Here is a 27,085-nt window from a genome sequence, read left to right on the forward strand (position 1 = left end):
GGGGCCGCGACTTCGCGGCCCGGCGGGGACGCCTCGCCCGCGCCTTGGCTGCAGCCGAGTCACCGCCTTCGGGCTTTCCTCCGTGTTAGGGCTTTTACGCGCCCCGAGGGGCAGTTACCGCAGTGAGGAAAACCCGATTCTCGTCTCGGGGCATAACGAAAGCACCGCTGCGCCAGCCCTGTGGGGCCGCGAAACAGTAACGGTTTAAAACCGAGATTTGGGAAGGCGCCTCACCAAGCGTACGGCTGAGGAGCGTCGCTGCGGCCGGCTCTGGGGCAGACACCGAGTAAAGGCAGCCCCTGACCTAAGGAATTAACAATTTAGCAATCTAATCATATCTTACCTCAAACTGCAGCGGTTCCTCCTGGTGTTAATAGTAAAGAATTTCTTAACGAGAACATACTAGAGCCAAGAATAAAGGCATGTTCTGCTGTTAGTTGCTACGTGACCGCGTTACACAGCGGCTGTTAGCTGTGGTTTTGAGAAACCAAAATTTCCTGGAATCTGACAAACAGAAACAGGTACTTGCAGAAGACTAACTCTGGTCCCAACACAAACTGCTCTTTGAAAAAGCTGAGTTTGTGAACACAGAGAATGGGAATAGATTTGGCATCGTCTAACACGGCTCTGCAGTCCAGCCGCACCAGGACCACTGCTGACCGGAGGGAGCAATCTGTTGTGGGGTGCTCCAGAGTAACCATGAATAATCTAGTGTCTGGAAAATGTGCGTAGCTGTACCCCTCTGGTCCTGAATCACTGTACATAACTGACCAAGCACCACATGAATTAAACCTTTTAGCATTAGCAGAGAAATCCAGGCATTCCTGTTATTAAACCTGCCAATCTAAAGCTTTTGTAGGTCATCGAGTCCAGTTGCGTTATTGCAGTCAACCACGTCACACAATCCTGCATGTAAACGCAATCTCTTTTTAGAACTAGGTAAGTCATCGTCTACCCTGTCCCAGTGGAAAGCCAGTCCAGAATCTTGCTGGTCTGATAATTAAAAATTAAAATTTGGTTTCTAGACTGCATTTATTAATGTTAATTTTTTCTTACATCATTGTATGGTTTTTTTTGCTTAGGTAATGCCCCTCTCTGGATTTTACTTTCCTGCTCTATTGCAAAAGAGCAACAGCATTCCCTCTCAACCCAAACAGTAATAATTTGAGAAATTTAATGACATATAGGTTTTTAGTCTTTCAAAAATGAGGTCTTCATCTTAGTCAATATTTTATACCCATTCAGTGTTCAGATTACATGGAAAATTTTAGTTATCCTTCCCAGTACTAACTTACTGAAAAAAAAATGAAATGAAAACAAAAAATAAATAATAAGCAGCTGCAAGTGGTATCAAAAATCACTGCCCCAAGATGAAAGTGCAGCTGTTAACCTCTCTGTGATTCTAATACCCTGTTGGGTTAATCTTCTGAAGCTACTTGCTGTTGGAAAAATAAATTCAGATAAATAAAAAACAGTACCTTTTGACAGTTTAATTGTACAAAGGAGAAATAAACTGGGACTAAACCCCTAGACTGAAAATGCTGATTTACAGCATAAAATGGGAAGTTATTTCTTTCCTCATTGCTTCAGTTTTAACTGCTTGACTTGAACTATATAAAAGGTTTTGTTTTTAAAGATCAAAGTAATCACTTTTTTGCAAAGGAGGAAAAAAAATCCTATGCTGTGCCAAATGGAAATAAAACAACAGGTACACTAATCTTCTGAAATCTCTTTGAAGACTCTGGACAGCTTTACTGATTTTGGAAAGGCTAARTGGACATGTATTTTGTTTTCAGAAGTCTGAATGGATTTCAAACTGGAAATCTTGCTAATTTTTAATGTGACATGAGTATCTCCCATACATATACTTATAATTGAATGTATTCTAATATTTAATACAACTGTTTTTAAAAGCAAAAAGGGCTGATGATATTCATGCATTACTTGCATTACTACAGTAACACTGAGACTCAGTAAAAGCTTATTTTCTCCAAATAAAGTTTGTTTTTTTTTAAAGAAACATACATAGGTAAGCCTTTAACACATCTTACCTTACAAAAAAATGTTGTCATTGGAGTTTAAATGTAAACCCTAATTCTTCAAAATCATACCCTCCTAGTTTTATTCATGCTTACATTATAAATCTCTTCTGAAGGAAAAAACAGCACAAAGAAAACATTCTTAGCCAGTCTGAAACAACAAAGACCAATAGTTAGAGTTACTGCCAGTGTTTAAACCTTTCTTTATGAACAGTAGGCCATCGTTACCATTTCTGAGTTATCTATTGGCCGAATCACAGGGAACAAAACTAAGAACAGTGTTTGAAAATGCAAGAGGGTTTTTTTGATTTTATTTTTTTAAAACCTTGGCCAATTAGTTTTTTCCTTTATAGGATGAAAAGAATTTTAAAATATTGAAACTGGAACATTATTGTTAAAGGGCTCTTCATTTTTATGAGTTTTCCAGGAAAATATTACAATTTTCTTCTATGCATAATAACTTTCACTGGATTTATCAAATAGGCAGATTACAGGGAATACCTGGATAGTGATCTACAGGCTAGCAACTTTAAATAACTGTGGTGTTGTTTGTCTCACTTCTATGTTTCTTCACAAAGACAGTATTCTAAAAAAAGTATTAAAAGTATTTATTGGCTCTACTTGAAGAAAAAATGTTTTACAACRGTCATTCTTGGCAGTTTTCAGTAATTAGACATACATGATAAAATGAGTAGAAGAGAATTAAAGATGTCATTGTCAACTTAAATTAGATAGTTATGAATGAGTTGAGGAATTTTAGTTAACTGCCCTAGTTTCTTACTAAGAAGATCTGAGCTCAATCTGACAATTACTGAAGAGGTGAATGGATATACAGCTTTAATAAACCAGCTTCCTTAGTCCACTGAATACTTATCAGACGGTCCCAGTGCTACAAACTAATTAAAATGTTACTGCCTACTTTGCAAGTAGGCTCTGATAAAAAGAGCTGCTTGCAATTATTCAATATTAACAAGATACTAAAAGCTTTTTGCTGTACAGTCTCTTTTGTGTACTTCAAGATGGACTAAGACCTGGTCACACATTCCTGAGAATTCTGATTATTCATCCGAATGTTCTCTGTTACTAAAATAAATGGAATATACCACATACAAAAATGTTATTTTTATTTTTCATAAGAAAACATGGATTTTTCTAATAAACAGGTTACCTTCTTTAGACAGATTTGATGATATTTCCTCAAAAGGATGCAAAAAATATATCCAAAAAATGTAGCTCAAGTCTACTCAAAAGCYGTACGATTGGGATATTTTACGTGGCAGCAAATCAAGGTTTCCTTCTGTAGACAGTCCCAGTTAATTTTTCCTTTTTTTCCTTTTCATTGCTTTCCATTCACCTTCCTGCGTAGCAAGGCTACTAAGAAGCTCTTTCACTTTTCTCTTTCTGGCTGCATCTCTGTAAAACAAACAAAAAAAATCAACATATTTAATTATTTCAAAAACATTGTATTGGGGTAAATAAGTATATTTAGACAATAATTATTAATTTATTAAAACTCCCACAACTCTTAAGTTTCACTCACACACATTTTAAATAAAAACGTTCTGGATATTCTTAGACTAGAGAAATGAAACTGCAAAGTTGAAAGCACATAAAAGGGCCTCTACTGAATATATTTGTTTTCCCCAAATTGTCAAAATACATTTTTTTTAAGCCTAGTATGGTTGATCATCATTGTTAATCTTGACATGGAGCAAATAAATGAACACATAGAAGAACAACCCCCAAACTGGTGCTGAAACAAAGACTACATCACCTCTCCATGATTTCCGAGAGTTGCATTCTAGCCAGAAACTGGTTATCTTTCCGAATCTCCCGAATAGCTCCTTTAAATTCACGCTTATGCTTTTGAATCAATCGCTTTCTTTCTTGCTCTTTCTTGCTGCCTCCCTGCTTTTTTCCAAACTCTAAACTGAAATGAGAAAATATTTGTGAGTACAAAACACTAACATGCACAACTTTTATGCTCAACATTAGTGAGTTTTTGTATGAATACTAACTCAGTATTTTATTTTCTGCATATTATGTGGTCAACTTGCAAAATAAGGGGCCGCTCCAGCACACATACTGGAAAAACACTCATCAGAACTTCTAACTGCATGTCATCATCACGCACATGATAAGCAGATAACATTTTCCAGAAAACAGTTAAACTGCAAACCCCCAAATATAGCCTTACAGTTTTTTTGAACAGACTGAGAAAGTTAGAGCAGAAGAGTAAAATGCAAAATTGCCAATGCCTTAAGTAGAAGACATGTCTGGAGAAAGACGGAATCTCCAAATGTATTTTAAGTTTTTGCAGGCTTCCTCAGCAGATGACTTCTGTAGAAAAGGTCCTGTGTGCCATTTCATCAGTTATTTGGGGATAAATGCACACGCTGTGTAAATGTTAGCCTCTTAATATTATCAGAATAAATAACGCAGACAGTTTATGCCTCTGAAGATAATAAGCAACATATCTAAATGAATCAGCAGCCAATATAAGGAAGAAAGGTCATATGCCATTGGCAGACTTCCTGAATCAGAATACAGTTCTATTATGTAAAACAAATAATGGTCTCTCTAATATATCCTACTTTCCAAATCCTTTCAGCCTACTGACAATCTTAGTGTTTAAATGCATTTCTCCTTCTGCACCAAGTGTTGCTTTACTTACACTTTCACAATTTTAGGTGTATACTGTTTCAAAGGCACTGGCTTCTTCTTCTCGCATACCAGTGGGGTATAGTGCTTTACTTTATTCTCTAGCTCTCTCAGAGCGCTGTTATACCATTCCTGAAAATGCAAATCAAATTACCAAAAAACAATTACATTTTAAAAGTTTATCAAATATATCATAATTCACAAACTACTGTAAATTGAATCACCAGTAATGTTCTCCCCTGGCTGAAGCATCCTCCAAAAAAAATATGTTCTTCCGCTTGGTAAAATCATTGCTATTCATTAGGACATTGCTAACACTTAAATGCTGTAAGCCTTCCAGACTGGATAATTTTTAAATGCTTTCAGAAGTCTATTAAGATGGTATCACTGGACACTAAGAAAGGTCTGCAGATAGCTTCACCTAACAGAGGATGAAGTAATGCTAAAGCCAGCTTAACTCAGAGACTGCCGTTCAGAGAGTCATTCTAAGGATGACTGTTCATTTCGTTTATTTTTAAAAACAGGCCATTTTGTATAATCTACATTACAAAATCCTATTCTCTAAGGATATTTCATGATGCTTCTTTGAGGAGAAGACAATTCTGCTTTAAAAAAAAGACAGATGAAAAAGCTGATTTGAACCTCAACTCTGGAAAAATAAACTGACCTGTTTTAAGCAATAAAGTTGACAAGGCATATTTACATTAGTTTTACTGAGACAGTTATAAATACTACTCCATCAATTTGGTACGCATATTTGATCGCAAAAAGGTCTTACAGACTCATTAAGAAAGTACAGAAGCAACTGGATGACCAGACTGCTATTGCTATAAATTAAGTCACTTATGGCATGTCAGATTTTTACAAGTTAGGTGCCATTCTCTTCAATTAGAGGGGCAGGATAAGACACACAATGAAAATATTTTTTCTAAACATTTTTCCACTCTTCTTTGGTTTCTCCATAGCAACATCACTGTGATTTTTGAAGAGCACAAAAGGCAAATGGGCTTAACCCTTGAAGAAGTTTCACCAAGGGTTATATTTGCTTTTTGTTTGCTTAAGCACAGATGAAGAACACAATTTATTAATAGAACATTTATACCAATGATTTCATTCCTGAGGAAAACATACCTGCATTTGTTCAGGATATTCACTCACTGGCACATGTTGTGTAAGGAGTATTCGGACAGGATGCATTATTTCATGGAACGATGGTAGAGATTCATATAGAGCTGCACATTTCTTAATCAGATCAAAGCACATGGCTAGACATGATAACCTGTTAATGTACAAAAGCATTTAACAACTTTGCTTGCAAAAATTGTTGTAGATTTTTAAATAAAATTATTCAAAATAATTAAGTTTGGGAGTAGTAGCAGTGTCTATAACTAAGATTGCCTAACACAATCACTTATGAAGCTGTTTACTGTTCTTAATTCAGACCAAAAATTTCACTAATAAGCAAATACCCAGAAATCCATTAGGAATAAACCTTTGCTTTGTATCAACGCACAGAAGCTAAGCTAGTACTGTGTCTTTGCCACTTAGGCAGGGTAAGAAGTTTCTATATTGTTTCTAAAGGTATCACGTCTTCCAAACAGAATTAGTAATTTTTTTTCTTTTAAACTTGACAATAAAATGCTTACTCATCCCTAAAGTAAACTATACCACAATACATACACAAGGTGAAAAATATAGTTGAACAGCCATACTTAATTCTGGCCTTTCCTAGTTTTAAGCATTTGATTACCTCAGTGACACGCTTCTAACACAGTGTTTGCAAGTAAATGCAGTATTTGCTGCTGAAGAGCTTGGCAATGCAAAGTACTGAGCACCTCCTCCTGCTCTGCATCATCCTCATCAGTCCACAGCTGTATTCAACAGGACTGGAGCACTCCAAGTGCTTTGCATGAAATTCTGACAGAAGATTCTTAATTTTATATGCTACAGACTAGTACCATGAAAGTAAAGCAGAACAATTCACTGCTTTTATTCTTACTCCTAGTTTTTATCATGTCTGTCAAGGACACTGTCACTGAAATTATCCAAGAGATGGTCTGGGGTTTCTTCTGTTCACATTCCCTACATACCTGATATGATTCATTTCCGTTCTGCTGGCTTCCTTTAATCTAGTCACAATACTCAATGGCAGATTTTGCTTTTGCCAGCTTTCCAGATCCTTCTTATCGCAGACCAAAAGCAATTCTAAATTCTTCCCCACTGGTGTAAATGGATGCACTACAGTATAGCCTAAAAAACAGGAACAATATTCATAAACAGATCAATTCTCAACGTTATTTCTAAAGGAAAAAAACCCCCTGTGTTTATGTTTTCAATCGTACTGCTTTAGAAAAACACTTTATCAGAATTAGGCTTTTCTGAAATAATGAAAAACACTGGGTACAGTCAAAGGTACGTATGGAGAGAAGGAAGAAAGGTGCTGAAGGAGTGCCAGCAGCAGTTCCCACAGTAGGTACACATCTGCCCTGTAGGGAACAGGATGCATAGTTACACTGACAGTRAAAATGGAGTACTGGATACACGCAAGAGGAAAGGGCAGGCAAAGGGATTGGATTAAGGAGTAGAAGGCTTTGACCAGCAAGGGGGCAAAAAGCAGAGCAAGTTGGAGCAGGGAGAGCCCAGGGCTGCTGAGCATGACTGAGCCTCTCCAGCGATCTCTCAGCAGGGGCCCTCAGACACATTTTGTAAGTCCCCTCCCACTCCAGCTGAGCAGTTTTAAAACAAGACAAGCAGGAAACACAAAATACGTACTGGGGCAGGGCATACAGAAAACACACAAGAATCACTGGGCTAAACAAGCAGAGAGATCTGTGAAAAAGGACTTGCAGAGCAGGAGAAGAGAAGCATCAGAGGAATTTCATGGCTAAGGGAGAAAACAATTTACAGTCTGTGTGCTGGACTCCTTTGTTCGTTTTCCTTAAAGTCCTCCAAGCTTAAAACGGAACTTACTTCAAAACTTTTTAGTACTGTAAGTTAACATTTTTTACATAATCTAGAACTTATACATGCCTCTGTACAGATAGGCCGGAAAACAGTATGTTCCAATAAAAATGCATAAGGTTTCAGTTTTAAGATGCAAAGTTGGAAGAGATTATGACATATGTAGACATATGCAAGATCAGGAACTAAGACACGTAAGTTTTATTAACTACTTTACTTGTGAGAGATTAGTAGATCTCATTTTCAGTTCTGTTAGCAAAGGCTATCAACAATGACAATTCCTTCCCACTCCCTCCACCTCCATCTTTTCTTCTTTTTTTTAAGGGAACAATTGTTTTTAAAGACTAGAGTCAATCAGAAGCTGCATTTCAGTCTTTTATGAAGTTCTATTCCATATCATTTCTTGATGTGAGAATTAATGGATCAAGCTCTTAAAATTAAAGCAACGGAGTTCTATTAGCTGATACTACTTATTGTCAAAATTGAAGCCCAAGAAATTTTTTCGTGTGAGAATATATCAACATACCACAGAATTAGATGTGAGCTCAATTTAAAATATTGTGTTGACAGCCAAACCATCCCATTTATCAGCAATACTTCCACTGTGAACATTTTACAACATGATTGGATATTTTGATACATACTTCAAAACATCAATATTGACTAAAAAATTCTCAGGTAGAATTTTGGATTTGACTAATGCTGCTGTGCCTTTAATATATCTTTTATCAAGCTTCTCACTGCTAAACTAACACCATGCAAATTTAATTAGTGCAAAATCATTAACAAAAGTTCATGAGAAGTTTAAAAACTGGTTAAAATTTGGTTTTCTGTTACCATTAAATATTTTAAAATAATTTCTTAGCTAGTTTTGCAAAATCCTGTATTTTAACTGAACCAAAAACCTTTGTAGATCATATATTCTTAAAGGAGTAGACAAAGGAGAAAATACTTTTAAGCGCTGCATAACCCACCCACCCTGTAACCTCTGCCTGCCTCCTCCTAGGGGTTCGGCTGTCGGCGTTCTGCGAATCAAAGGCTGAGCTCTGATCCAGCCCAGCTCTGTAACCATGGCTCACACTTCAGCGGAAGCTGCTAAGCTCTGAGAAGCTGCAAGAAAGTCTGTAGGGTACAGCCATACAAGATAAGAAGGATGAAACTGCAATGCTAAGGCTGTTGAAAGAGAGGTCATTAGGAACTCAAGGATTCAAAAGGAAAAAAAATGTGAACATGGTAAGTTATAAAAATCCTAAAGGAAAAAAAAACAGGGAGTCAAGTTAAAGAGAGGGCTTTGTTCTGCCTGTTATCTGCACAAGTTGTTAAATTTGCAGTTACATTACAGGACAGACTAATCCTCTGCCTGTGGGGATATCTGCTCTCTGCTGAACTGTGATAAGTCCAGGCAAGCGGATAAAAAGGAAGAATACCAGCTTCATGGCATACTTCCGTCTTTTATCTTCATCCTAGGGAAACCCCTCCAAGATCCTCAGGGATATGGTTATTAGGTGAGAAGGGAGGGTGTCTACAGCATCAGCTGCTGCCTCACTGTGGAGAAACAGGGTACTCATCAGAAATCCTTTAGGAACTGTGAATTTCTGAGTGCAGTCCAATCAGAAGGTCTATTTGGAACAATACTGCAAAAAATACTACATTGCAACATTATTCCATTTCCTTTAACTACTTAAGTTCTTTCTTTCCTGCCAAAACCATTAGAGGATCTGGTTCATAATAAGATGCTCAAGAATCATAGTTGGGGATGGCCAACCTAGCAGATAATCTGGCTTTTTGTTCAAAACAGAAAATTCAAGGTGAAAGCTTAATTTTACTAAAACTTTAAAAAAGACCCTAAAAGAAAACTTTATTACTCATTCCCTCGAAAGAAACTCACCCTGGGCTTGCTTTTTGGGTAGGGATATGTGAAGTATTCCAAGAAGAAAATTGATGAGTTCTGGTACAAATCTTCTAGAGAGAGATACATATTCCAGGAACAAACAGCATATGAATAATCCTTTAACAACATCTTGTAATGTTGTGATGCGACACTAAAAAAAAAAAAAAAAAAAGGAATGGAACAAATCAATAAATAAATGTCTATCACAAACAACTGTAGCATCTCCCCAAAAGTAAAAATCTTTAATAAGCTGTACATTTAAAATCTGTACAAATGATACCCTCTGGGTTTATGTGAAAAACATACCAGCTTTCCCTTGCCTAATTTGATACCTCACTAAAGAGAATATGCAGAATTGAACAGAAAGTCTGCAGAGCTGATTTAGCCACTAGAAAGCACTAAACCACACAAAAAAAGTCTCTTGCTGCTTGCTTGCTCTCTGGCCTGTTCTTAAATTTCAGTCCTACTTCTTCCCCTGCCGTGCCCCATATCCACTTTCAGAAATGAACCAAGGAAACGTCAGACTCAAAGCAACTTGCATCTCTGACAATAGCAAAATAATCAGCTCTGGACTTTCCAAGCATATAAACAGGACAATTAGAAAAATAAGTATGTATTTTTACTGCACTGCAATGCATTGCACCAGATAAATTTTCAAGGAGAAAAAACTGCCAATCTTCAAATAAACATCTTTCTTAAATAGGAACAAGTGCAATATGTGGAAGAGAAATTAATAATGATTTTACACTTTATTCAGTCTGTTCTATTAGTCCCCTGTAATTTGTCATATAAAGAATTCTTGTGTGACTGCTTAAAAGTTGATTGCATATGATTTTGCTATATTCTGCAAGAGGTTTTTCTCTTCACTTTTCCTCCCAATGACTAACTGTGACTACCCCAAACACAAATCTACCTTTTCAGTATAGTTCCAATATACATATTAATGATAACACATACAAGTTTGGAGTCCTAGGAAGGAACAAAGAACGGACATTTTACGCTGAGATACAACTTCACAGACATACCTTCGTAAGTAACTGACTCATGTATATAAAAGCAGGTGTTACAACTGGATGCCAGAAGTCAGAAGTTGGAAACAGTAGGGCCGTAATTTTCAAATAAATAAGCTGGATAAAACAGAGTAAGAAGGCAAAACATAGTGAGACACTACTCCCAAGATCTTAATAGATTTTACATGCATGTGACTGTAATGGATGAGTAACTGCCATGTAGTAGTCTAAAAATACTAAGATACAAATCTTTTTGAGAAATTTGGTGATATATAACCTATTTATTGAGATGACTGCTTAAGTTGCTTTAGAGAATGAAATACCCATCATATGTCTACATCACTTTAATTCAAAGAGGCAGATGGATGAACAAACAAGAAGGCAAAACAAAACTTCATTTACTGCATAAGAATAACCTGGCACAAACCTGGAAGACCTTGCAGGGGTGAAAAAAGGCTACCAGCTTGGAAGCACTTAAGAAGCGCAGACATGTTCCAGCCCACCTCCACCACACACCCTCGTTTCCACGCTAAAGAAATGAGCAAGTGGCCCCGCAGGACCTGCGATACATTTTAACAGGTCCTCAACATGTACAATTATGTGACCAGGATCCTGCGGCACCAGTACACACCAACAAGTAATGCAGATGCAGACGAAAGAGCTAGAGAGCTCTTACATACGCTTTTACTAAAGGGAAAATGTTAGAGAGCTATGAGTGATCTTCCGCCATAATCATAAGGATCTTAAATGATCAGTTGCAAGGTTCTTTTGTAAATGGATAGATATTCACATAGTAAGCTAGGGGCAAGTAAACTTCTATAATTTTCAGCTCTGTTTTTCTCTGTGATGTTTCCGTTGTAAATAAATAATCTCCTGAACTGTTTGGTTGCTAAATACCATGGTCCAAATTTCAGATTAGACTGATTTCAGATTATATGCACAAGCAAGGTCTACTAAAACAATCACTCTCAGGAACCTTAATTCAAACAAGTGTTTTGAGAACAGAAGAGTGATACAATTACAGCCTAGAAGATAATGATGGCTTGAAACCTGACAAAGCCGAATAAAAGGAATGAAAATCAGAAGTACTATTGGTATCATAAGGGTGACAATGACAAAATAAAAATAGAAGTCAAAAGATTTCTACAGTACATTTCCTGCAAAATCCCTAACATCCTGAAAAAAGACTCTTCAAAAGAACTCAACATAAATATTTTCTAAGCTGTAAGATGCAAGTCTTGTGAACAAATCCTTCAGTCTATTTCCCTTCGATACCCTAGTTATTCCATTAGGTTGCACTATTCATTAAGCTGTGAGACAAAGGGCAAGTAGCTTCCTTTGTATTACGTACTTATGGTTTGTCTTTGAAACATTTTACTGCAACAAACAAATGTTCATTTTCCATATGCTCCCTTCTTGAATTCCCCAATAGCCACTTACCTAGACATCTGAAGAGGAGTCTGTTCAGATTTAGCACAGCCAATGAAATTTTGAAATATTAGTAATACAAGGAAAGATAAGTCCTTTCATTGTGAGCCATTAATGCCGTATCTACAGTACAATTTTGGGGTATTTTTATACCCATAATAGTATCTTAATGTTATTTTTGTTGCCTTATGAGATACTGCATTTCTGCTGTTTAAATGTTTGCAGTTAAAGCAATTAAAGAAATCAGGACATAACTGACAGCATTAGTTTTTCCTAGAACCACCCATTTAAACTTAGTCAGAAAAGTAAAGAAAGAATGTTCTGCTATGTAAGGTGGGGTGGCAATTTTAAGCTCTTTTCTCTGTATTAATATTACAGTTCTATTATGAAGAATGTTTTTTAAAACCTATCTCCAGACAGGCAATTTAAAGTATAAGGAAACTACAAAAGTCATAGATGCTAATAATTCATTATATCCTTTGAAATGCAAAATTAAATTTATTGTCATCCTGGCATTTCTGTACTAAGGTAAAGAGCATGAGATTTTCTTAACAGTATGTGTTCATTACCATGTCTAAACCTGGAAATGTTGCACGGCCTTTGACTTCAATTATTTCTTCCATGTCGTGTGCAGCGTCTCGAAGGACAAACTTAATACTGTCACTAGCTGTCTCAGGAAACATCTGGCAGAGATTGTACAATGGCCTATTAACAAGAATGTAAGTCACGATCGAGTTACACCAYTGACGTTAATAAAAAACTGACATTTAAGCACCTGTAGGAAGATATCTGGTGTTCCATCTATATTACAACAATAACAAATTCCCTGAAACAAATCATTCTTTTTTAGGAATAGCCACCCAGTATATAAAATACACCCAATATATAAAATATTATTGTAATATTTTTGTTTTACAGAGATGTGTGTGTAAAATGGCCTTTTCCATTATGCCTTGTGAGATGATCTTTAATTTGGTGGTTTCTAAATCCTAAAAAAAACCTAAAAACTTTAAAATACACTATCAAATCATCTGATATGTTTTAAAAATTTGTTTCTGAATCTCCTAACTCTTCATTTTACTGTATTAAGGCATTCTGGCACATACTAGGTAAGCCACTACTGAAAATACTCTCAGGCAATGTTAAACAACATGTGAGGCGGCAATGTGGTTAGTGAAATTATTACTTAAGAAAAAATTCCCCCAAAGTTAGGCCAGCTTTTGGCCTATGGTTTTTGCCTATGGGGAGATGCAGTCAGGAGCTAAGTCATAGTTTTTTAATTATTTTCAGTTAAAATGCTTTGTAATGATATTAATAAATCCCAGCTCTGCAAAACAATCAAAATGTGTTTACACATTTTTACAAAGCTCTGACATGTCTTACAATACCAACAGGTCAGTGCTGTCAGTTGATGAATGTAACACAGCAATGAATGCTAAAGTTGCACAAACAGATCTTTTAAAACCAATTTCTATTCTCATGAAATAAAAAACACAGGCTGAAAAAATACATACAAACATACAGAAAGCAAGCTGTCTAACTTGCAAAGTCAAGATAGGAATCACAGACTAATTCAGCTTGGAAGGGACCTTTGGATATCATCTGGTGCAACCAACTGCTCAAAGCATGACTAACTTTAAAGCTAGATCAGGTTGCTCAGGTTGCTTTGTGAAGTTTTGAATATCTTCAAAGACAGAGATTCCACAACCTTTCTGGGCAACCTCTTCCAATGTTCCACCATCCTTGACGTGAAGAACTTTTCCTTACATCTAACCGAAACTTCCCTTGTTGCAACTCATGTCCTCTGCTTCTCAACCTTTGCTGTGTTCCTCTTGAGCCAAAAGTGTCTCTGTTGTCTCTATAATTGCCCATTTGAAGACAGGAATGCCAAACTGAAAGTTCCCTGCAAAGTCTTTATTTGGAACTTTTGTATGAGCTAACTGTAACAGTCTTTAAGTCTTGTTTCATCTAATTCCCTGTCTAAGTGAATTCATAGAATGGCAACCCATAGAAAAAACTAAGGTTGCAGAGACAGCTACACACCCGTCATTGCACAGCTTAAAGCCCTCCATCAGCAATCTGAACAACTTCATGTATGGAAGTTTGCATGCGCACATGATATTACTTATCTAGTACCCAAAGAAAGTATCTTGCAGATCAAAAATTATATTTTGAAGTTCTGAAAAGGTTTTGGTACGATTTATAGCTCGAGCAATATACGAAACAATGTTAAAACACTACAAAGCTGGAGAAACACCAGTTGTTTACAATCTGCTCAGAAATGATTCAAAACAAATAGCATGCTTTTCTCTTTAGACCATAAAGGAGCCACAGTCAGTACGATTTATTACTTACAGAACCAGTTTGTCGATTGTTTTGAGCTCTGGTAAATCCAGGGTTGCCAACTCCCCAATATACTCCAAAAGGAAGCCAAACAGTTTCTGTGAGAAACACAGTATGTTAAAATTATTAGTTTTTTTTCATTGTGCTTTTAAGCAGCACAGAAGAACAGTTATATAGAAGTTAGCAAATGAACAGTGGTATGTTGATTCTACTGTTCTTCAATAACATGGAAGCATGTATATTTTATACTGCTTCCTGAATACTTGCTAAAACTTACTCAGGAATTCAAAGTTAATTTTAAACCATAAAAAAAAAAAGAAAAAAAAAGCATACTTCCAACTTTGCTTTGTTTCCCATTGCAAGGCTTGGATGATTGCATTTCTGAATCCTCTCCAGCATAATAAGCTGCTGTTCTATTGTTCTTCCAGTCAATAAAGATTTAAATTTCTCATAGGACTCAGGAACTACAAATTAAAAACAAAAATTGACCCAACCATATGTAAAACTTAACATATTTAATTCAAGTGACTTCTAACAAATTTCCAATTTGAAAGTGTTGTCTTTCACAAAAAAAAAGAGGATACCATATGGCCTTCACACGATCATCTTCTAAACACCAATAAAACATTGCATTACATGAACATATATTTAAGAATATATATATATATATATAAATAAACATATAGGTCTGAAATATAAGGTAAATGTTTTACGAAAATTAAGATTCAATTCATCCTATATTTTTTGCCTATGCTGAACATAACTACATTGACACTTACATACATAAAGAGGCAGAATTAAACTTAAGTTCAATCATAACTTTACCATAACAAAATTAACTCTGTTTAATTCGCACTTAAAACTCTATGTTTAATTCACACTTAACTAGCTTTTGTATGAAGGATTTAAGAAAAGTAAGAATCTTGCAACTAATGGAAAATAATTTCACAAAAAATGCCTGACATATATTTAGTCTTATGCACAAGTCAACAGATTATAACATACCCTAACTTGTTCCGTTTCTTGAGAGTTATTTTAATGTCATTGCTTTCTGGTTAAAACAAAACCTGAATACAATTTAAAAGGCCTTGTGTCATTAAGTTATTTTCTTTTGAAGAAAAACTGCAAGCACTCAAAAAAAGTCTTTGGAAGGGTGTTTAATCTTGGGACAGATAATTTTGTTAAAGAAATCTAATCTAGGACACTAGTAAGGTGCATTATGTACTTAATACTAACGAACGTTTTGTGAATTACTTGAAACATGCATCTTCTTTCCTCATAGGCACAGACCTGAAAAGATTCAGCCTTTGAGTATTTCTTTATTTAAAAACACTGAGATAATACATTACAGGGATTAGACCTCAGAATCCTGCCTCTTTGAGCATCTTCTCTGACAAAAATGACAGTCTGAACACCAGAGAAAGTAATCTTTTCTCATTTAAGTATAGAAAATAGAATATTATTCTGGCTTCCCTTAAGTAAAGCACTAACATCCTAGATTGGACATGCTGGTGACCTTCAGAAAGGAATAGAGACCTACAATGATTTTTTTTTCTCCTCAGGGTGGCTAGAAGCAGCAAACACAGCTCTAAACATCTGGTAAAACAGATGATGCTCAGAGCACGATCAGTGCTAATCACTACAGTCAGTGGTTACTAGCTACTCTAGGAACAGTAGAAGACAATTATGAAGCAAACTTCATGGATGAGCAGGAATACTTAAGATTCTACAGCAGAGAGAGAGAGACTGACTATAAATCCCCTGAAGACAACAGGGAACTCTGGATCAGTCCTTTGCTTACCAGCAAATGTATAGGGAAGCTCTGATCTGGCAGCTTCCATTTTTAGATCTTGTTCCTTCATATCCTGTGATTTCTTTTCACTACTCTTTTGATTCTTCTGCTCTTTATTCCCTGTGGCTTCTTCTTCACTTTCAAGGTCAGATTCAAGATCAGAGTGATTATCTGCATCAACATCTTCCTCATCTTCAGTAGCAGATTCTTCCTCACTTTCCTCTTCATGCTCATTATTTTCTTCCTCACTTTCTTCTTCATTCTCATTACTGTCTTCATTTCTACCTTCCTCTTCCTCCTCCTCTTCATTTTCAATATTAATTTTTCCATCCTGTCCGTAGAGAAAATAAGCCAGCTAAAACAGTGATAAGAAAGTTATAGCATCTGCTGGAATCATCATGCAAAGCTATTGTTAAAGGCACATGGACGGGATCTGAGCCCTGCTACCCTGACAAGCAGGAAATGGCAGCAGCATCAGCCAAGTGACTTTAAGGAGAGAACATGCATACAGATATAAATATAGTGGGGTCTTTCCATGAGGCTGCAAGAAACTGGAAGAGCAGGAGGTACTATATGAAGACTAAAAGGATCAGGAGGAAAGTAGAGAATACTAGCAGATGATATGGAAAAAATTCAACATCACTTAGAGAAGCATTCTTGATTAAAAACATAGGTTTTTTAAAAACTTCCTTCTATGTATTAAAATAGCATATCAGATAAATAACTGTTCTTATCCTCACTGTATTAAGCATACATTTAAATTTACATAAGATCTAGAAAAATAGATAGTGTACTTCATACATCAGTAACAAGACTGTTAAACTAGTTCCAGAATTAGTATTACTGGTGATCATACTTGATAGTATTTGCCATATGCTATGCTGACCTTGCAGCAGTGGTAGTGTTAATATTTCTCACTCAGTACAATTGATATGGCATAAAACAAGAACAATCATGCAATCCAACAATGATGTTTTATAGTAACACTCTTCAGAAATAATAGTTATTTTTCTAACACAAAGTTGTTAAAAACTGTGAAATTCTTTCATTTAATGTTATCAGAGGACAAGCTCATTAAGAGCTCAGATCCTCTACTGCAACTGAAGCTTTAAGTCACTTTTGCATTCTCCCCTTTGAGGACATCAGCAATCCCTTTGCTGCCTACAGGCAAGAGGACGACAGAATCAGTATTAACACACTTGTAGCACAGTCAGGCTGACTCATTATATTAGCTTTACGGTTGTATTACTGTGACACGTTAAACAAAGGTACTTCACAGGGGAAAGGTTCTCTCAGAAACACACATCCTCAGGCTGAAATTTGGTGGAAACTGTAGCAAGCATAGCACAAATAAAAAAAGTGACCAGAAGGGCTAAAGCTCTCTCTTTAGCCCACCAGGCTAAAGGCATACTGGGCTATATTAACAGGAGCACAGTCAGTAGATCAAGGAAAGCAACTAATCCCCTCTTCTTAGCACTTGTTAGATCACACAGAACACTGCATCCAGTTTTGGGCCTCCCAACAGAAGAGAGACATCAATAAACGGCAGTGAGTTCAGCCGAGGGTCACCAAGATAGTCAAGAGCTGGAGCACCAGCCCTGTGAGGAGAGGCTGAGGCAGCTGAGAGAAAAGACAGAGCAAGGCTCTTCACTGTGGTGCATGGTAGGAGAACAAGAGGCAACAAGCGTAAGTTGAAACAAGAAAGGTTCAGACTGGATATAAAGAGAAACTTTCCAGGGTAAGGACAGTCAGTGAAACAGGCTGCCCAGAAAGACTGTGCAGCCTCTGATCTTAGAGGTATTCAAGACCAGACTGGATAAAGCCCTGAGCAATCTGCTGACCCCGCTTTGAGCAGGAGGTTGTACCAGAGGTCTCCAGAGGTCACTTCTAAACTCATTTGTCCCGTGATCCTGTCTTCATTTCAGAACTCTGAAAGCTCTGAAATTTTCAGTTTTACCTTGTAGGACAATAAACGTCTGTCATCTTTATCCAGGATAAAGCCATCAGCTAGATCATCAGCTGATATATGCTTGGGTTTCTTTTTAGTCTCCTGTTCATCTATTCCATGCATTCGACGTAGTCGATCTGCCTGTGTTTTAAAAGAAATACCATACACAATATGAGCCATCTAGATGCATCAGGTAACTATACCAAACCAAAGGTTCTACAAATACTACAGCTAAGAAAATCAAAGGAAAAAAAAAAGTTAGCTAGGATTATTCAACCAGTTGATGAAAAGAATAAACAGCGACTTGACAAATTATGGGCAAAAGCTGATGATACCTTATTTTGGGTGGGGAGTGGCATTTGATAAGCTAATCCAATTGTGTAAGTGCTAAATCTTATTTGGAAGGCTTTAAATTGTGTTTACCAAAACCATTATGGACTTTTGTTTTAAAATTCTTACATGCACTGTTTTTTTCTTAATGAGACAATGCATCATTACTAGAAAATGTAAGCTTCTAAAAAGTTTTATGATTCTACGGTTTTTGTGTTTCCCATATTTGTAACAAGTTTGTTGTAAATACTAAGATTTTTAAGTTATAGGGAATTTGTGAACAGACTCAATAGACAACAACTGAAACAATCCTTCAATCCTTTTTAAAAAGCATTTTCACCTTGGCAACCAGCTAGACTGTGCATCAAACAAGAGGAAAAGGAACAGAAAAGAAAAAAAAAAAATCCTTCTTTCTGTTATTAGCTACTGAGCAGTTCTGAGACAACCTGAATGTACTGTATAGCTGAAATCTTAAATGTGTCCTTAGCATACAAAAAAAGAAACATTTACCAAATAATTCATTCTTTATGCAAGAAGATTCAGAGCTCCACGTAGTGGAAAGAACATGCAATTTTTCCCAAGCAAACTCTATTCCTCTGCAAAACAAATCTGTATGCACGCCACTGCTGAAGGACTCTTGCATCACCAGAAGAAAACAGTGAAGGACTTGCCAGTGTATTAGTTCAGCAGCTCTGCAACAAGCCACTCTCCCACACTGAATTTGAAGTATAGCCTAACTCTGAATAATTTAAAACATTTAAAGGCAAATCAAAGTGATATTATATTTTTATCAAAGAAACATCAACTCATTTCATAAACCTCACCAAGCCATGTACTAAGCCTATGTTTTTTTTCTTTTACACCAGATTGCAAACAAAACACAAACAGAAGATTTCCTGTATTCACCCTCTGAACTGTAGTTTAGTATAGCCACTCTCAATCTGAGATCAAGCAATGAATGTAAGCAGTCACTCCCAAAAGACAGGCTACAAAACAATCTAAAATTGTAAATGGTACCTCCAGCTTCTGGAGTCGCGCCTGCTCCTCTTTTGCCAGTTCCTCTTCTGTCTTCATCCTATCTGAAGGTTTTGCTTTCATCTCAAATGCAAGTTCTCGAACAATCATATCATACTCGTCAGGCTAAAGAAACATTTATATAATTGTTTATTAACTTAGCTTTATTACTCTGCTTTGCAGCCACCCCTCTGCCAGGTGTAGCAGCAAGAAAAAAGACTTAAGAAATAGGGCAAAGACTTTCAAGTGAAAGCGGCAAGAACATTCAATGCAATATAAAGTCAAGTAATGGAATAAATGATTGAAATAGAAATTCACTGTATTCTTCTGGAATTTTCTCCCTATTTAAATTACTCACAATTTAAAAAACTTACAAATATTAAGAGAGACATGGAGCTACTAGAGYGAGGCTAGTGGAGGGCTACTAAGATGATGAAGGGACTGCAGCATCTCCCCTATGAGGAAAGGCTGAGAGAGCTGCGACTCTTCAGCCTGGAGAAGACAAGACTGAGGGGGGATCTGATCAATAGGTATAAGTATCTGAAGGGAGGGTGTCAAGAGGATGGGACCAGACTCTTTTCAGTGGTGCCCAGCGACAGGACAAGGGGCAACAGGCACAAACTGAAACACAGGAAGTTCTGTCTGAACATGAGGAAAAACTTCTTTACTGTGAGGGTGACTGAGCACTGGAACAGGTTGCCCAGAAAGGTGGTGGAGTCTCCTTCTCTGGTGATATTCAAAAGCTGTCTGGACACAATCCTGGGCAACGTGCTCTAGGTGACCCTGCTTGAGCAGGGGGGTTGGACTAGATGCTCTCCAAAGGTCCCTTCCAACCTCAAGCATTCTGTGATTATTTTAAATGAGAACTGTTTTATTCAAATTATCTTAATTGAAAAAAAACCCTTAAAATTATTATTTAAAATTATTTTCTCAAAAAGCAACTAAAATTAATAAACTAATAGTTTACATTTAACTTTCTAAATACTATGAGATGTGAGCCAAACCTTTCTTGTATTATTGATCACATAGATGTTTATGTCACTAAAAGTAAGAGGGATGCTGATATTCAGCAAGTTTAAGCAATGTATGAAGGAAAACAGTCAGTAGCAGAGATTACACTGGATTTGTGAATCCTGTCTTCTTGGCACACACACAACCCACTAAACCATACAGCTTTTTAAAAGTTTAGTTCTGATAATTTTTCATCTTACAAGCCCAGATAATTTTCTCCAGTTGTACATTAATTTTACAGAGCATTACAAATTCATACTTTTTTGCATCCCTGAGAATTTCAAATTGAGATCCATATGAAGTGAGGGAATCTAATCTTCCTTTTCAGCAAAGTACAATGACAAATTCCTGACTAAGATATCACATTACTAACATAATGGAATACTCAGCATATTATGCAGCATCTCAAAACAAAAATCCATACATCAAAATAAGAACTTGTGATATAGTACCCTCTGTTCTCTGTTCATTCAAGCTGTAACACTCTTTCAGGGTGAATAGGAGGCAACATTTTATTTTACAAAGTGATGAACTTTGCCTTGTACTTCAGGCACTAAGACAGTAAAAATGATGAGGTATTAGAACAAAAGAAAGTAATCTAGCCAAAATCTCACCTTTGTTTTTTCTTCTTTGTCCTTTTTCTCCGACTTCGGAGTTTTGCGGGCAATAAGGGTTTGGATTTCCTTCCAGTCATTGTCAAGTTTTTCTGTGAGTTCTAATGCACTTTCTCTCTGAGTTTGTCTCTCTTGCTAAGAAAATAAAACACAAATGCAGCAGTTATGTTCAACTGAACAAGACAGAATTTATAGCAAAAAACCCAAATATATTCCTTAGCAAATGAATAAATTTAAGTATTTAATATTTTACAGGTTTAAACATTCTTTGTGGAAGAAGCAGTACAGAGTTACATGGAACAGCACGAGTTGCATACAGAAAACAAGTTATAAGTCAACAGAAGGGGAGATACGGGGATACAAAAGAATGGCAGATCCTCTATCCATTTCCTAATGTTAATAAGGTCAAATGGACTTTATTCAAGGACCTTGGACTCCTTACCTAGGGAGCCACCTCCTGTGTTTTCGATGTCACTACTATTTTATTCTAAGAAGCTATCAGAATTTCTGTCTTCGTAATCATGCTCATTTACATTTTAGTGCCCAAAACTCACCTTTTCTTGTTTAGATTTGGCTATCAACTCTTCTATGAGTTCCTTCCTAGATTTAGGTTTTTCCTCCTCTTCAACTTCCTGCCCACTTGACACTTTTTTACGAAGGAGGCCTCCACCTCCTCCAAAGTGAGCTGCAGTTAACTCAGCTAGAAGAAAAAAGGGACAGATTGTGAATCCTTTTCAAATTCATACACGAGTGATGATGCTGTTGGGGAATACCTCCCTATTACTTGAGAATGGGAGCAACTAAAATATTTAATCAATCCTTCCTATCCTGATAAACCGCCACACCAAAAGAGACAGACACTGGACACATTGCTTATGTTGCTAACCATTTGGGGTGAGATAGAAACATTTTTTCAATGTTCTACCTAGGATTTAGGTGTAGAGGTACAAGAAACCAACCAGAAAACTTGCACTTTATGTGCTTCCTAAAGGCCTCCAGACACAGGTACCCATGCAGGCTGAAAAAAAATAAAAGAGGCTGCCAGGTAGGTAGTAGTTCCAACCTAATGTTTACTGAAATCCAGAGAGCTTTTCTGTGTATGGGTAAGGTAATCAAAACTGGTTTAAAAACCCCACCCAATTACATGGTATTCTTTCTCAGTGAAAGACAGTGCAGAATAAATGACATAAACATACCAATAATAAAAGCAACAGTGTATAAAAATACAGAGCAGTGGGATACTAGGTGCAAGTCTTACCTGACAATGTTCCTCTTTCTTCTGTATCACTGTCACTATCAATAATATCATTTAATTTTTCAATTTCTGCCAAAGACTGGCCATAATGAGTCAATTCTTCATCTTCATTAAGATTATAGATATTCTTCTTTCCAAAATTTTGCTAAGAAGAATAGGAAAATGAACCAATTAAATAACAGAAGATTTTTAGTTCCCAGGCAACAAGTTAAAAAAGCCAGTATTTTTAGTGCAAGTTGAGGAGATTTCTATTCCAGTTCTCTGCCATTTTTACAGCACTACGAGACCAACCCTTTCATTCAAATACATTAAAATTAAAGTCAGGAAGTCTGATGCCTCTGTTACTCCATTTCTACATTAACATAACAATAACTCAGAAAACCTGAGGAAGCTTACGTTTCATCTGCATACCAGTAACATCAATCCTTAATTATTACACTTCTAGCCTAACTATACTTCTAGTCTAACTAAACTGAGTATAACTTACACAAATTATCAGTTAAATATGACATTATGCCACTTAACTCTGGAGACTTAATATGTTGAGCCAGAAAGAATGGTACTGCACATACACTTCCCATTACTTCACGTCACAGAATGACAGCATGTTATGAAGTTCCCCTAGGCAGCAAATGAAATGTTTGTTCTCCAGTAGGTGCAGTGGATTCTCAGATTGCACTGGTTGTGGTTCCTTTTTCTAATTAATTTCTGAATCACAACAAGTCTAGAACAGTCAAAGAAAACCAACCAATGAATCTGCTTAAAAATGGTTTTCTTGCATAGCAGTGCTCAAGAGCACTCAGAGAAATTCCTGCTTCAAAAAGCTGTCTTGCAAAAACAGAAAGTTTTCACAAAAAGTTTTGGATTCCCCCCCCCAAAAGTTACTTTTTCATAAAAATTCCAAACATACAAAACCAAAAATAAAGCATTTGCATACAAAACCATGAATATTAAGCCAACCCTCCCCCTGCCTCCCCCCCCAAACAACTTAAAAAAAAAGGGCATGTTTAGGGTTTTTTTTCATTCATATACTCTACCTGCCTTTCCAAAGTGAATCGTTTTATCATCTTTTCCTCCGGACTTATTTTGGTGTTATATTCACCAAAACGTTTATCTTTAAACACATTTGACTTTTCCTTCTCTTTATATTCTTTCAGTAATGTTTGGGTGCGCTAGAAGAAAAAAGTTAGATCAAATTAAAAGACAAGAAGAATAACTACTTTCAAAGTCAAGGCAAAAAAGTTTCCATAGTATCCTTGCAATATAATCTAATTCATCAGAATGCAACAAAAGAGAAGTAAAAATTAAATGAAAAAAAGAGATGGGGATTTCATGTGACAATATATGCAGATCCATTAAGTACTCTTACAAGCTGTGTGTAAGAAGACAAAATATGATATATTCTATCTTACCTTTATTTCATCACATATAAAAGCTCAGCATTATCACTGAAGAATTCTGATTTCAGTCTGGAACTTTGTATACAAGAATACATGCTAAAGAAAGGAAAGTGGCCTCAGTATCAGCTTAACCTCTTTTTTTTGCTTTGTCGTCTAAGATATAAAAAACCCAGGTGGGAACATATACTTAGCTCTCTGCATTAGTGTTGAGCACAGGGTGGGTTACGTATCATAGAAGTAAAAGGAAGTCTATCAKATCTGTATGAGGAAGTCTGTGCAGTACTTACTGTACAGATAAGCAGAGAGCTTTACTTCTCAATGCCACTGATCCAGTCCTTAACAAGCATTAGATTTACTTTACTAGTAAAGAAAAGCCAAAGACAAGACCTTAAAATGTAATATTAAACATTCTAAAGTTTTCTAAAAACTAAACAAATACTAATGAAAATGGAAGCTAATTTATAATTTCATGTGAAATTATTATATAATTTCTGAAGGAAGAAAAGCTGGCTATGTTTAGATTCAAAAAGATCCATGAGTATTTAAAACATATGAACTGAATCTCATGCTCAAGTACTGCTGCTTATCATACCACCATGAACTGCACTAAAGGAAAAGGCCAAGTAGCCTGCAACAGGCCTTTGCAGCCACACTGAGCATTCAGAACTTGTAGATGCCACCAAAACTGACACCAGAAGCCAGGCTTCATCTACTACTGCTGCAGTTCTACTTTCTATTTACTTCTTGCACACAGTATATAAATGGTCATGCAACTTAAGCACTATGCAAGAACTTTAATATATCTTAAGACTTTGGATATGGAAGAACACTTTTGTTTACCAATTATTAGATATCCTCTCTCATTGATTATTTTTATTCATAGAATTTTAATACATGACCTCTCACAATACATGCAAAATGAATGATCCTTTTCCTTTTGCTATATTATTTCTCAAAACCCCCCCTGCTCTTTTCAGTAAATGCTTTAAATTCTGCTTGACGACAGACTGTATGTATATGTCAGTGAGAATCTCAGGAGCAAACATTTAAGTTGCACCTTTTCTGCTTAATAGAATCTGAAGTTTTTACTGTCTTTTTGTATTGTTTGCAGGGGCAGCTTAGAAATCAAACTCCTGTGCTTCAGTGAAGGATGAGGTAGGCTGCTGGAATCCCAGAGGCATAGTATGAGACAACATTTTCCTTGATACAGTACAGCTTTTGGTCAGCTAGCTAGTGAAGCTAGTTGCCATTCTGACGGTCTATTCTGTAGTTTATTACAGTGGCAGCAGTGTGCTCAACTGAGGAAAAAAAGAAGTAAATATTCAAACAACAGTACAAACTTGTTTTCACAAAAACTCACAGTCTAGGATATCTGCAAAGTGAATAAAGAGTGAGTGAGAGGCTTTCAGGAAACAGATTCATATTCTCAGGAAACAGATAAACAGAAATAGGTGAATTAAATTTAAAAAAAAAGGAATATTGGGACTTTGTACAGATACAGTAACAATACAAGGAAGAGAATTTAAAAGAAAAGAAGAAGTCTTTATTTGCTATTGCCTACCATTTCCTTTCTAATAAAGGATCTTTCATTTGAGCAGTTATATTTCTAGTACAATCATATACCTGTAGTTCAACATTGCAGACACTTAAGTTCATGCCTGAATTATACGAAAAATGATGTCGTAAATGTTGATAAAGCTAAGTAGTTCAGACCTACATTCTCACTGCGATATTATCTACTCCTGAGAAAACCTGTTTAAATTTGTGGCTTCAGATGAGGACTATATCTCCCTCACAGACCATAAGTAAGCCTGCAAGAGCACATGTATTAGATTTTCTCTATTTATCAAGTGTTGACTAGTAAACTTAAAAGGATAAAAAGAAGGCAAGATGCACGTATTCCTACCATTCACCTGATATAAACAGGTTCTCAGTGGCCAGACATCACAATAACATAAACAGCGAGCTCTGACCCTGGTGTCAGTACAGAAAATAAGGAATAACATCATGGACAGATGGCAGAATTTTAAAAGGGTCAAGAGTGGAGGATAAGAGAGTTACTTCTCATAAGTTTTATGAACATTCTTATGAGAGCAAGGAGGACACATTTTGCATCCCAACAAACTACTGCTTCTACAAAGCAACTATTTCACCAGTGCAGCAAAAGGGATCTTCAAGTTTTCCAAATCAATGGTAGTTTCATTGTATCTATACAATCCCCACTGCAATAAGGCCTAATCTTCTTTCAGGCTTTGACTATTGCAACAATGTTGCATCATCATCACGCAAAAGAATAACTTAACATCCAGCAGCAACTAAAATTAAGTAAGATAATGTAAATTTATAACCCTCTGCACTCTAGTCCTACATTTGCTTCCTGACAACATATGTGCTGTTGTGCTCTGGGCCAGGATAATGTGAGAACAGAATCATTCCCATAGATGTGACAGGGGAGATCTGCACTACTGAGCCCTGTGGATGGCACTGGAGACATTTTAGCAGGCTCCCCACCATCATCTGAGCAATGTGAAGTGAGCAGCCACTTCTCCCGCACATGATGGAAGTAACCTTTTATCCCACCTGAGACGGCTCTAGCCCGATCACCTCTCCACCACATCTGCATCTACTCCTCCTGTCTTCTGGTGGCCTCTTACCTTCTTAATGGCCTTGGACCGYGAGACACCAGGCAACCCCACATCGTTCTTGGTCTTCCTTCCCAAGATGTTAAACTTCTGCTTGTTGACCTTCACCTCGAAGGGGTTGCTCTTGACCACGTCCATGGTGGACTTCATGGGGCCCCTGGAGCCACTGGGGGCTGAGGCCTTTCGCTTCCGCTTACCTGCCTTCCCCATGCTGGGCTGTGTGCGTGCGTGTGTGAGGAAGGAGAGGGTCAGCACTCACTCATCAGCGTGCAGGAGCTGGGGCTGGAGGAGCCAAAAAGCAGAACAAAATGGCGCCGGGGGCGAAGACCCCCGAAACACCTCCCGGGCCTGGCCACTGCCCCCGAACCGCTGCCAGGTCGCACGAGATTTCCTCCCAAGTCTCGCGAGAGCGCTGGGGAGAGGGGAGCGGAGAAGTGGACCGCGTAGCCGCGCTCGCCGCAACCAGCGTGTCCGGCCGCCACCGCACGCGCACCGGCACCAYCTGCAGCTCTCGCGAGAGCTTAGACCAACTCTCGCGAGACTTGCCGCACCTCTCCCCTCGCGCTGTGGAGAAAGCCACGGGGGAAGCCGGGAAAGGTACAAAGCACTACATATCCCAGCGTGCAGAGCGCGGCGCGCTCCCCGTGCGGCCGCCCGCTGGGGGCTTTACCGTGGCGCGAGGCCTGCTGGGAGTTGTAGTCCCAAGGGGAGGAGCGCCGGGGGCGGGACAGGCGCGCAGAGGCGGA

The 27,085-nt window shown here is 37.3% G+C and overlaps 2 protein-coding genes across 6 annotated transcripts in view; both read right to left on the reverse strand.

Moving 5' to 3' along the window:
- The window catches only part of MFSD10 (major facilitator superfamily domain containing 10), a 32,857-nt gene extending 29,563 nt beyond the window's left edge, over positions 1–3,294 (reverse strand). Inside the window, exon 1 of one of the 2 annotated variants that reach the window (XM_026064659.1) lies at positions 3,208–3,294. The gene's annotated coding sequence lies outside the window, so the exon portion shown is untranslated. Of the gene's footprint in view, positions 1–2,051; positions 2,134–3,207 lie in introns of those variants that run through there. The other variant, XM_026064661.1, reaches the window with a different exon arrangement.
- On the reverse strand, positions 2,627–26,853 carry NOP14 (NOP14 nucleolar protein). 4 transcript variants are annotated; one of them, XM_026064654.1, is made up of 19 exons: positions 24,755–24,995; positions 23,710–23,793; positions 23,335–23,469; positions 22,301–22,442; positions 21,597–21,742; positions 21,043–21,177; positions 19,421–19,543; positions 18,083–18,214; positions 16,135–16,480; positions 14,667–14,797; positions 14,346–14,431; positions 12,560–12,695; positions 10,578–10,679; positions 9,550–9,703; positions 6,791–6,950; positions 5,832–5,979; positions 4,714–4,832; positions 3,814–3,969; positions 2,627–3,452 (listed from the first exon to the last, which is right to left on the reverse strand). In XM_026064654.1, the coding sequence occupies exons 3-19, from the start codon at positions 23,362–23,364 to the stop codon at positions 3,353–3,355; spliced, it is 2,346 nt and encodes a 781-aa protein (XP_025920439.1). In that variant the 5' UTR covers positions 23,365–23,469; positions 23,710–23,793; positions 24,755–24,995; the 3' UTR covers positions 2,627–3,352. The 4 variants fall into 4 exon arrangements, with proteins under 4 accessions (XP_025920439.1, XP_025920438.1, XP_025920440.1 ...); XM_026064653.1 differs by lacking the exons at positions 23,710–23,793; positions 24,755–24,995 and adding an exon at positions 26,352–26,853 and having other exon boundaries at positions 16,135–16,456; XM_026064655.1 differs by lacking the exon at positions 23,710–23,793.
- Between the last annotated feature and the right edge of the window lie 232 nt (positions 26,854–27,085).

The sequence above is a fragment of the Apteryx rowi genome, unplaced genomic scaffold (genome assembly GCF_003343035.1).
Source record: "Apteryx rowi isolate R43461 unplaced genomic scaffold, aptRow1 scaffold_22, whole genome shotgun sequence".
NCBI lineage: Eukaryota > Metazoa > Chordata > Aves > Apterygiformes > Apterygidae > Apteryx > Apteryx rowi.